Consider the following 12,400-nt stretch of genomic DNA (forward strand, 5'->3'; position numbering starts at 1 on the left):
AGATGGACCAACCAGCGAACAGACAGTCATAGCCATCATTAGGGCTCCACCACTAGTGGGGCTAGAAACTGTACTAGGATCATCGATGGCAAGTGACCACAAACCCACCCAGATTACAACTTAATCCCTGTGAGCCAGAAAGGAGAAGGGAACTCCCTATAAAGTTCAAAATATAAGTATGTATGCGTGCGTGTGTGGGGTCTCTGGATCAGACAGTATGAGTAACACCTTCACTGACAGTCAGATGTTTTATTGTGCATCACCTCCAGAGGGTCAAGGAAGGAAGACCAAAAATGTATAGGGCCACTGTGAGAACTGACCATTTCAGTGTGAGATGGGGGGAAACTACTATAAATATTTAAATGTATAAGACTTCAACAGAATCAACAAACGTTCATCTTGAACAGACAGCCCCTTTATGTGTGGCCGATTACCTGATGAGCCACCCATTTCATTTACATCTGGGTACTAGAGAAGGAACATTCATGCGAGGCCTTACCTTCAGCGACGGCCCCCAGCACCAGTATCCCAGACTCCTTGATGACCCAGTCGGGGTGGAAGAGTAGGCCTTTGAGCAGGGGCAGGAGGTGGGGCAGTAGATCGTCAGGGAACACATTGGCCAAAACATCCAGGGCTGCAGCAGAACACTTTCCTACAGAAATAAACAAGCAGGTAATCTGCGATTAGCTGGACAGACAGAGAGAGCACAGAGCAGTAAGACAAATGTAGATATGCCATTTCAAAAATAGCGGATCTACGTCAATGACAACACAAGCTTAATAGATTCACCTGTAGATCTGGATCAAAAAGTGTTTTGGGAACAAAATCTATCATTTTGAGTCAATGAGAAAATGACATTTCTTTAAATTTATTCAGAAATCAATAACAATATGCAATAAATGCATTAACTCTCCCTGTGATCAGTTTGTGTTAAATCTTGAGCATACGGAGTGAACAAAATGTTATAAGCTGGACAGACAGTATTAGTATAACCATTTGTCTTACTGCTCTAATATGATTATTTAACTAATACAGTATTTGTGCTTGACAGTGGGATACAACTTAACAAAAGAAAACTGGCAGATAAGGTTTGGTTTTCAATAAGCCCTATATACTTAAGGCTTATTAATTACATATATACATACATATATACATCTTGAGGGCAAATAGCAAAAATGTCCTATAATCTACAAATGCACCAGTTTCCATTTCCTTTTTACATTGTTGACAATTTGACATTGCACTATTTATATATAGTTTTTGTAAAATAAAAGCAGTAGTTGCATAGTTACATCTAAAATGTTATAGCTCCATTTGAAACCGTATCCCTCTAGCAATGATTAGGGAGATTTTAGATTAAATTCTCTGGTAGGCTCAACATTACACACATGTAGAATGTGCGTGCAAGACCAGTTACCAAGAAATTAGTTATTTAAAAAAAAAAAAATCAGCTGTATTATACAGTTTTTAAATTAAATCATGAAAAATCCCAACCTTGCTAGTCTTCCTTTTATATCCAAGTGAAAAGTGACTGACTGGCCCAATTTGCCTTAGCTACATTGCACCCATTACAATATCATTATTCGCATGTGTGTGATTTCAATGCTGAAACAAACATCAATATATTATGCAGCTCTAATTTTGGCAACTTCCACTCATAACATGCCAAAAATAGGGGTGCCATGTTCAAAGTGGTAAAGGCAGTTCTCCAGATTTCATCTTCAAAAACCATAATGACACAGTAATTATATTCAGGCCACTTGCATAGCAATCTGCACATTTTCTAATACTTGTTCTCAGAAGATATACGTGTCTAAGAATTCATGTTTTTATTACTCCAGCACGCTACACACGTATGTTTGCCAGTCAGCGATATGCACCAGAGCACCTTCGGCACAAGGGCCAAATACTTACGGAGGTTCCAGTCGGACAACGTGTCGTCATCATCATCGTCGTCATCGTCGTCTATGTCCTCGCCTTCCTCACCCTCCAGCCCTTCATGCTGGAGGGTGACGGTGCGTGACTTATGGAAACGAGGCTTGATGTCCTGTTCGCTGTCTGGCACTGCCTCGTCCTCTTCCACATCTCCCTGGAAAGACGAGACACACGTGCACACGTACACTTTCACATGTTCTTTTTTTTCGTTCCCCACACAGACAATAAGAACAAACAAAACTTTTAAAAAAAAGCCTCATCTCATCGAAAACCAATTTTCAGACTTAGTAGAAAGGCGGCATTTTGATTATCGACTTAATAGAGATGATTTTCTACATTCAACAGGTGACCAACTTGTCACCAAGTTGGTCAACAGTTAAATGTTTTTTGGCATTCAATAGAAAGATTTTTTTTAAAGAAAAAAAAGAAGAACAGGTCCGACAGGATCTGGATCAGAAAATATAGGAACAAAATGTATCATTGTGAGATCAATGAGCTGGGTGTTTCATCATATCCAGACAATGGGGACAGGTGACCAACTTGTCTGAGGTCGGACCAGAGATCATTTGATTTCCTGGTTCACACAGGTTTGTGATGAAACCGGGTGATGCAACAGGCCGAGGGTGGCAGGCGGATGAGAGGAGTTTTGCTTAGTGGGGTCAGGGTGGTGTCGATTTGGGGCTTAAGAAGGACCATGCTAACATTAAAGCTGCAGGCAGAAAATACATTGAAAGCTCTTTAGTAGGTCAACACTTTCTGGGTACGTGGCATAGCAACATGACAGAAATAGCAAACCAGGCGCAAAAAAAATATTAAAAAGTGTAAATGAGCAGGGAAAGCTGGAAGAGTGAGTCAGAACTGTCAGGGCAGACAGGAGCTGTGGAAACACAGCAACTCACTTGGGGACATGGACGCTAATGTTGGTGTCACACAGTATGAGAACTAAACTTCATAGGGGACCCTCACAGGAGACTAGAGAGCCGTCATCACATCGAAACTGGGACAGTGGGATTGGTTTGGGAATACAGATGGCAAAAGGCCAATTGTCTATTGGCCCAAAAGACAATGCAGACATCAGTACCGGTATGTCTGTATCAGATGCAGCACTGAAACAGACAAGAGCAGCTCACCTTGAGTAGTATGATGTCAATCTCTGAATACTTCATCCCATTCACCAGGATAGGAATCAGTCTACAAAAGGAGAGGCAAAATTAAAACTAGGTCAAACAAATCACCTGTCTATTGGCCATTATAGGAATCTAGAGATTCAGCCTACTGAACAATGTATAACAGCACCTGATTAGCAACATGGGTGTATGTTTACACTTGAATACATTCCAGTTAGGCGCATCCATTACAACTCCCCGACATTATTTGCTTCTTTGGAGCCTTTCTACCCTGGAACTGACACTGAGGTGTTTTTACACCCGATCTAAACAAACGTCACTTGAAACGCTTCAGACTGTGGAATAGACAACACGACAAAGCGCAAGGGCTGTAACCTTAAAATGGCTCAGATTTACTTTTGACTGCCAAGCCTTTTCAAAATTCAGAGGATGCATGACGTTAAAGGCTTCATAAAGTCCGTCTGGTATGGGCCCCAATAGACAGCATTTCACAGATGTACAGAGCGGTGACTCCGGTGTGTGAAACCAAACATTGGAAGCCTATGTTTTTGTCATAAGCAACTAAATCCATGTGAGCCAGAAAGGAGAAGGGAACTCAACTCACTATCACATTCAAATATAATTCGCATTGACTACGTATGCGTGCGTGTGTGGTGATGGGGGTCTCTGGATCAGACAGTATGAGTAACACCTTCACTGACAGTCAGATGTTTTATTGTGCATCACCTCCAGAGGGTCAAGGATGGAAGACAAGAAGGCGGCAAACACGAAGAAAGCGTGTGACGACATAGGGATGCAAAAACTAAAGAGGCAAATACTACAGAGGTAATTTGAGTAACTATTACAAAAGGGTGAGAGCTGATATGATTTAGATTTTCTATTTGAAAGATTTATCAAGGTTCAAGGAGGTCTTTATCATTACGTCTTGTGTACAGGTACGTCTGGGGATAAATACTACAACACATCTGCTAAACTAACAGCATTTTACTTGGCATCCCTATTCTAGGGAATTTTTCAAAACTCTAAAAAGAATCATTTGCTTTATGATAAAATGTATAGGGCTTAAGTGGTTACTTACTGCACCAGGTGTCCAGATAGGACTTCTTTACAGATGGGTTGCTCTGCCAGGGTCAGCCAGAACTCACAGGCCTCCAGAGCCACATTCTCATCGGGGTCCTGAGTCCGTTGCAGCATGTACTTGGGGTGGAAAAAAGCATGTCAGTATTAGGGCGGTCTCAATCATGATTGTCATTTTACTTGATTAATTGTCATACAAAGCACAATTTTATTGTGTTTTTTGGCATCCAATAGAAAGTTTTTCTTTTTAAGAAAAAATAGAACGGGTCCGACAGGATCTGGATCAGAAAATATAGGAACAAAATGTATCATTGTGAAATCAATGAGCTGGGTGTTTCATCATATCCAGACAATGGGGATAGGGTGGAGACGTGGGGGAGAGGGAGACCTCTTTCTAGCAGAAGAAGGTGAGCAACCAGCATGGACGCTTTGCATTACCTGGATTATGCTGTGCATGTGGGGGATGAGACGATCGATGCGGACCTCCAGCAGCATGACCAGAGCCCTGCACACGTTCTTCCTCACCTCCGAGTCTTCATCTGCTGCCAGCGCAAACAGACTCTGGGAGAGTGGGGGGGGTGAGATGGGTGATGAAGAGAGCGGCTCACACAGACTGTTGGTCTACTTTGATTCAGCATTTTCCAACAAACCCACCTCTATGAAGGTGTCAATGTTGTCCATCAGTGCCTGGGCTCTGCCAATGATGAACTGATTCACACAGGCTATGGCATGTGACCTGCACAGACAAAGGGCGTAATCATTACCAAAAAGGTCCATCACTGTCATCGACAACTAACAAGTCAAAAAAGCATGAGAATTTAGACGCTCCCCACGGGGTCTAGACTAAACCCCCTTTTTTCTCCTCCTCTACACCAAATGTCTTTGTCAGAAATAGTTTAAATCTATGAGCTTACAACGGGTCGTGAGATCTGCTATCGTTGCCTAATGAATTGGGACGCTAGGGTTCAGCAAGACAAGAGTTCATGTGAAAATATTACTAGATTACTTTATTCATATACAATTCAACATTTGTGTACCCTTTGTTCTTGTACTACTAGTTATTTATTTTTATAATTTTTGACAGTGACCAACACAGTACACAACCCAAGTATGAAGAATATTGCAGGAAATCATGTTGAGGTGTACAACTCATTATCTAATATAAAAGGGTCCACAGCAATGTACAGTATGTGAAATCGCATTGATCCTAGGCATTTACACTTATCCTGGTGGGAAAGGGGATAGTTTAAATTCTCTTTGAAGCCTAAATTTGCACCAGATTGCACAACTTTCCTAAAAAAAAGGTACGAATAAAGTTGAACATACCATAAGGAAGTTGACAAGACACACTTTCACACATATGCAGTTTGTTTTTGAAACCAATGGAATCTTACACGCAGCGGCACTCGAGTCCAAGTGGCATATTGGAGCGCAACTGCAGGGCAACTGGATCAGACAGTATGAGTACCACGACCTTCACTGACATTCAGGCGTGTTGTTATGCATCATCTCCAGACAGTAAATGAAGGCAGGAATTGGTGGATTGGGGAGGGGAGTGTCCCATTACCTGATCTTGGGGCTGCAGTGCTTGAAGAACTGGAGGAACTTGGGGATCATGACGTTGAGCGGTCTGTTCAGAGCATCACTGTCCAGCAGCTCAGAAGAGTCCTCGCAGATCTTCTGCAGTGCGCCAAACGAGCCCTGCAGAGACAAACGTACACAGAGGTGGTTAAACCAAAACGCAAGAGAATTGATAGAAAGATTATTATTTTAAAGAAGAAAAAAAAAAAGAACGGGTCCGACAGCATCTGGATCAGAAAATATAGGAACAAAATGTATCATCGTGAAATCAATGAGCTGGGTGTTTCATCATATCCAGACAATGGGGATAGGGTGGTGACGTGGGAGAGAGGGAGACCTCTTGCTGAGGGGGGGGGGGGGGTTAAAATGGAGAGGTGGGGGGGGTGTTCAGACCTCGCAGGTGTTGTAGTCCTCCGAGTTTAGCAGGTTGCAGAGCTGAGGCAGCAGTTCGGGCCATGCCTGCAGCTCCCCCTTGGAGGCGATTGTCGTGATCAGGATCCCTGTGGGCCATAAAAGAGAGGAACTCATTATAAAATTCAAAATAATCGCATTGAGTATGTATGCGTGCGTGTGTGTGTGCGGTGATGGGGTCTCTGGATCAGACAGTATGAGTAACACCTTCACTGACAGTCAGATGTTTTATTGTGCATCACCTCCAGAGGGTCAAGGAAGGGAGATAAGGAAACGGCGAAAGCGTGTGACGATATAGGGATGCAAATACATATAGGGTTGAGAAAGAGCAAAGGGAGTCTCTGGTAGGAGTCAATTGAGTCAATTGAGTCTCCGCCAATCATCAAATTATTGGCTTAGGAATACGACCAAAACAATCTTCATGAATTCAAGGCTTCATGGGGTGTGTAATTGATATAAAATAAGTAATTATTTGGGTGAACTACTCCTTTAAGTAAAAAAATACATAAAAAACATGTGACAAACAACTGTTATATGCCAACTGTTAACAGGACATTTGTAATATGACATCGATAAATTATTATCAACATTTTTGTAATTCTGAAAATAGGAAAAAACTGTCAAACGGGCAGACACGTTTGAATTATCTGCTGCGCCTATCTGTGTTATTATCATGTTAGTCCATCCATGCAGCTGCACAAACGAGACTCCCACGTTCTATTTGATTTCGTTCATCCATTCGTCAAAAAAGGTTCTCTTCAGAGCTCAGCGATTCGTATAATTTACCCAAATCCTACTATAAATTGAAGGAACCTGTTTCTCATTCTGTCTGTTCTGCACTTTTTTCCTCAGTGGCTTGAGCAATTCGTCTGAACGTCCACAAAATTAGCATATGCAGACAGTGACGGAGCCCGTTTTTCACTTTCCACAAATTTAAGCTGTTTATTACCGTTTTGGGGTAAACAACGGAGATTCGGAGTTCCTGCGCATGTGCGGCCATGGGCTATGGGCGCCGTTGTCCCGCTTATGGTCCCCGCAGGCTATAGGATTTGTAGAGGTTTCAGAGTTACTGAGCACGCACGGCCTATGGGCTCTGTTGTCGTGGTTACGATCCCTGCACACAGGATCTGTAGCCGCTGGGTGGACTTTAGCTACAGAGTTTACACACACACACAGAGAACGGCAGAACACATCAGCAGCGCTACAAAGTTAACAGAGTTTGATTTAGCGGCCGTGTCCATAGACATCCTTTAAGAGGCTGACGGCCGCTTTGGAGATCATGTCCATTGCACTCGCACGCACATTGACACGCTTCAACGCTTGGTCGTAAATGACTGGGTTGTCACACACGCCACACCACAGCAAAAATGATAAAATGAACAGCGCTCCCGAGCGCATAACCCAAAAGCCTGCATATAGTTTGGGTAAGCACAGTCCCCGAATATGGACTAGTTCATGTTAAAAAAGAAAGCAGCACTCGCAGAAAATAGTTCCTGGACGGGGAGAAGATATCGGGCGAGCAGGAGGAAGGGAAAGAAATAATAATTATCATACAGATTTTCACTATTTTTGTACAACAAAAGTATACAAAATATAGATTGTTTAAGCGTGCTTCTCGGTTAACCTAAAAAGGAATTGACAGATCACCCACCCAAAAAAATAAACCATAGTTGCAGCCCTACCCCAAAAATACTAACACTCACCAATGGTGGCACGGATGAGGGGCGATGGGTCGCCGATGTTGTTGAGACATTCCTGCTTGATGAAGTCGGCCACAGTCGGTGGGAAGTTCTGGTAGTGGGCCTTGACGTTGTTCTTCAAAATCAGACCACTCAGAGAGCGAGTGGGCTCATCTGGAGAGAGAGGCCATGAAGGACAGCATGGAGAGACATCATATTATATAGATGGAGAGGTTATGAAAGAGACGCAGTGTGTGTGTGTGACCAGGGCCTGAATTTAACTATTTTGATTACTAGTCAATATGGTTTTAAAATTACCAACCACTCTGACACACATTTTTGTATTTCAATGATGGAAATTCACTGTGTCAATTTTAACACATTGTAAAATAAATCTATATACACTATAACGCATCTACGAGGTGGACAAAAGCAGAATGGATGGGTCAAGGTGATTTTAACCCTATTTCACGCTTCATGCAGTGGTGTTTGCGCAGCAAATTTTGCCCATCTACAAACTCACAATGTGTCGCTCCCTGACGTGATGTGAATACACTTTGAGTCACAAATACATTTGCGCAACACTGATGCATTTACTGTTAACTTGCATTTACCCATAAAACTGTTAGTTTACTAGCATTGCTATCTTAAAGAGAACGCAGATTGTTGTGTCACTTGACTGAATCCGACTGAAGCCGATATGAAAAAACTAAAAAAGTTGTCTTAGTCCTGACACTACTGTAGAAACCTTTAGATTGCCTTCAACTATTGCCTGGTAACGTAGAAGCAGCCACCAACTAAAAAGCATCCTTGACCATTAAATAAAAATGTTTCTATCATTTGACACATGGCATAACAGAGTCTCAAAATATTTAAGACATTTCATAAACTAACTCAAATTTAATTAACGTGGCAAAAAAAGGTTAATGTGTGTTTGGATCATTTCCGTTTTAATAATGCTTCTAGGCAATAACCTTTATACCGTTGGAAAACCTGTTTATTTCCCTCTTTTTTTTCCATTTGTAGGGAACATATATTTGTGGGATGAGCAGTGCAGCAGAGTATGCGGGTTGCATCCATGAAAATAAATCTTCTCTACCAATGCCAAACAGCTTTTTCTGCTGTTGCTATTGACTTGTTTTGAGCTTCCTATCCCAGGTGCCGGGGTGGCTCTGTGTCTCCCCATAGGATCCACTCTAACAGAGGTCTGTTCCTATGGGGATCCTATGGGGAGACACAGAGCCCAGGAGGTCCTAGGCTGTTCCCTTCTCTGGGGAAAAACCTCCATAAAAAGAGGGACTCAGGCCAGCCTGTCCCTCGGATAAGATTAATGTAACGGCCCCTTAATGGCCTGGAGGTCTGAGGTTTAAGTTGACAGACTTTATATGTCCCTTTTGTACTGTAAATCAGTGAGCTATCAGTTCCAATGTAAGATATTAAAAGGACAGGCTTGCAGGGAACTCACCTTCTGTTTTCAGTCGTGTGAGGACAAAAATGAGATAGTTGTTAAAGTCAGGGAACTGGTTGAGCTGTTCAAGTTTCTGGCATGGCAATTAAGGACAAGCACATTAACACACCATCCAAAGTTAGCAGTGAGACCTTCCAATGGTAGGAAATTGGAAACAGAAATGTAAAGAATCCAGGATGTCACTTTATAAAAAAAAATCTTTTGGTATTTTCCAAATGGCGGTGATCAAAATATAAACCACTTTCTGGGCAAATTACATCATATAACATGAATGAAATACTAAAACCAACACAAAAAGAGTGCTTAAGCACACCCAAAGCAACATTTTCCCTTTCAAAAGACTTTTAGCCCCCCGACTTTTAGCACACTACTGTACTGTAGAGTCCTTCACAGGGTTCCAGGGGATCCGCAGCAAAATTATATAATACAGCATCAGAATCACAAGTACTATTTTTGAAAATAGACACAAGCTCACAACACGATGCGTTGTGAGCTTGTAAATGGTCTATTTTCAAAAATAATTTATACAAAATCGTCTATTTTCAAAGATAATTGACCAAATATTTTCAGATTGGGTTCCTTGGCCAAGTACACATTTGGGAGTCCTCGACATGAAAAAGTTTGAGAAGCACTGCGGTAGGAGGATACTTGTTGGACAGCTCTCTGTGTTGCTGTGTTGGGCGACTGGGAGTCCTTGAGAAGTTGGAGGACCTGCTGGAGTCCCTGCTCATCTGGCTGCCACTCCATCCTACGGGACAACAGACACACACACACACTCCATTATATCACATGACCACGCCATCCTGAGGGACAAACACCATTATATCACATGGCTTCCTTCCATGATTGTTGTTTTTCAGCCTTGGCTCCATTCTCAGTTGTCATAATGTTCATGTAAGGCGTGGCAATATTGATATTATATTGATAATGACATGAGACTAGATATCAAGGATTTTGGATATTGCAATATGGCATAAGTGGGTTTTAAAGGCTGTGTTACAGTAAAATTATGTAATTTTCTGAACTTAACTGACAGCTCGCCATTAGCCAATTTGTTATACACAGCATTATTTGATTTTTCTTTATCAAATTGTATTTATATGATACATATTTTGTGAAAGCACCAATAGACATCCCCACAACAGATATATTGGTCAAAAATTGTGATATCTGATTTGGTCCAGAATCATTGATGGCCCTCCATATTGTATTTGACTGCTGCATGAGGAACAATGAGTGTGTTTTGTATTGCCATTTTACTCTGGATTGTGACTACTTATTTAATTTGTATTTGTTGTTATTCACACTGTTGAGGAAGCTTGACATACGACAGCTGTATTGCATATGCATACAATAAACACTCTTGAACGAATAATCTGGATCAAACATTTAACTACAGGGCCCAAGATACAAAAGTCTTAAAACTAATTTAAGGCAAACTAAATCTGTATTATTTTTCCCTCTCATAGATGCACCTCACTCTTAATAGACTGAATAATTCATGTCAATATTAATTGATAATTTCTTCAGACCCAGTTAGTGGATTCAGTGTATACAATTATCCAAAGCCACAGAGATACCACACAGTTCCTCCATCAACTGAAACATTTCCATCACACATATTACCAAGAGTTTGATGGTTTAGTACAAAGTGCCAAAAAAGTTTGAATGTTTAATAGCAAAGTGCTGGAGAAAGAAGCAAATTGGTCAACAGACAGATGAGGATGTAAGTATTCTTAATCCGTGAAGATACGACCCCTGTGTCCCAAGTACAGACTGGCAGTAAGACAATGGCCATATGTTGCTTATTAATGTCAGACAATAGGAGGGTGAGCGGTGCACACGTGCACATGGTGTCGGGGTCGTGGTGGCAGCAGACAGGGCCTGTTCTGCGTTCAGTCAAGCTCATACCACCACCACGGTGTCCCTCGGCATACATGCACGTCAAAACCTAAAATTATAACTTGGAAATCGGCTTGCGGCACAAAAACGAGGACATTGTGGACAACACACATGCAGCAAAATCTCCCAGTGACCCGGCTTAACCGGTTTAATCCCCCACCACGGGTGAAGAGGAAAGGCTTGCGTTCAAAGACTCGCAACGTTTACCGAATTACCGTTATTCTTCTGCATCAACAAACGACTAAACACGCTCATATCGAACCCCAGGGGGCCGTGATGATGGACTGGTGGCCGTTTATAGAGAGAAGTTTGCAGGACGGAAACTGTGGGGGATCCTGGCCGGCCGCCCATCAGCGTGGCTAATATAGCCCTTATGTCACTCTGTACACCAAACCAGGGCTGGCTCTAATTCTACACGTCCTGGATCATTCAGCTCGTTGGGCCGCATTGGTAGCAATCCATCGACTGGATTGAAGATCCAATAAATATCACTTGTTCGTTAGTTGAATTCCTCTTAACTTGCCCTTCTTGCCCAGGCCTGGTTGATAGGGCAGTAACCCCCCCCCCCCCACGGCCAACAACGTGCCTCGTTAAAAAAAGCTACCTAACTTTTGTTTACGTATCATGAACTCGCACGTGTTCACGTCCATTTAAACACATGCATGATTAAATAACTAATTTGGACCACCGTGGCCGTCGTCACTGCTGTTGCCGAGTTAGGTAATCCAAGGAATGCTACCATGTAGCCACAACACGTTGTGCTGGGCTGGCGTTAGCCGCTAAGCTAGCTGGCGTTAGCCGCTAATAAGCTAACTGCTGAAGTTTGCCACCATGTTATCTTGTTGCTGGCGTTAGCCGCTAATAAGCTAACTGTCGGCGTATGCCACCATGTTATCTTGTCGCTGGCGTTAGCCGCTAAGCTAACTAGCTGGGCAGCCGATGTTTAAAAAAAAGGAGCTAACACTCCAGCTAAGGGCTAAGACATTCTCAACGCGTTGACATTAGCCCAGCTTAACTAGTTAGCCGGGCGGCGTCGTCTTTTCCCACGATAACAACATCAAATACAACACGTTCACGACACAGTTTTTACGTACAATATCGTTTTGTGTAGATTGTTTTGTTTTGTTTTTCTTCGACGGGGCCGCGTTCTGTTCTCTCCTTCTTGTGCTCTTCTGTCGCGGATCCTCGCTGCTGGTTCAAATGAGCACGCCGCACGGGAC

At 42.5% G+C, this 12,400-nt stretch overlaps 1 protein-coding gene across 3 annotated transcripts in view; it reads right to left on the reverse strand.

The window, feature by feature from the left end:
- LOC308099004 (transportin-2) overlaps positions 1-12,400 on the reverse strand; it is a 28,550-nt gene extending 16,150 nt beyond the window's left edge. For all 3 annotated transcript variants that reach the window (XM_080447506.1, XM_080447507.1, XM_080447505.1), the window contains exons 1-12: positions 12,275-12,400; positions 9,927-10,026; positions 9,276-9,351; positions 7,835-7,984; positions 6,114-6,220; positions 5,707-5,840; positions 4,794-4,875; positions 4,578-4,700; positions 4,141-4,259; positions 3,066-3,126; positions 1,915-2,089; positions 500-652 (exon numbers count right to left, since the gene is read on the reverse strand). In XM_080447506.1, coding sequence (XP_080303632.1) covers positions 500-652; positions 1,915-2,089; positions 3,066-3,126; positions 4,141-4,259; positions 4,578-4,700; positions 4,794-4,875; positions 5,707-5,840; positions 6,114-6,220; positions 7,835-7,984; positions 9,276-9,351; positions 9,927-10,025 — 1,279 coding nt within the window. In that variant the 5' untranslated portion in view covers position 10,026; positions 12,275-12,400. The remainder of the gene's footprint in view (positions 1-499; positions 653-1,914; positions 2,090-3,065; positions 3,127-4,140; positions 4,260-4,577; positions 4,701-4,793; positions 4,876-5,706; positions 5,841-6,113; positions 6,221-7,834; positions 7,985-9,275; positions 9,352-9,926; positions 10,027-12,274) is intronic.

The sequence above is a fragment of the Gymnoscopelus braueri genome (genome assembly GCF_963280865.1).
Source record: "Gymnoscopelus braueri genome assembly, chromosome: 13".
Classification (NCBI taxonomy): domain Eukaryota; kingdom Metazoa; phylum Chordata; class Actinopteri; order Myctophiformes; family Myctophidae; genus Gymnoscopelus; species Gymnoscopelus braueri.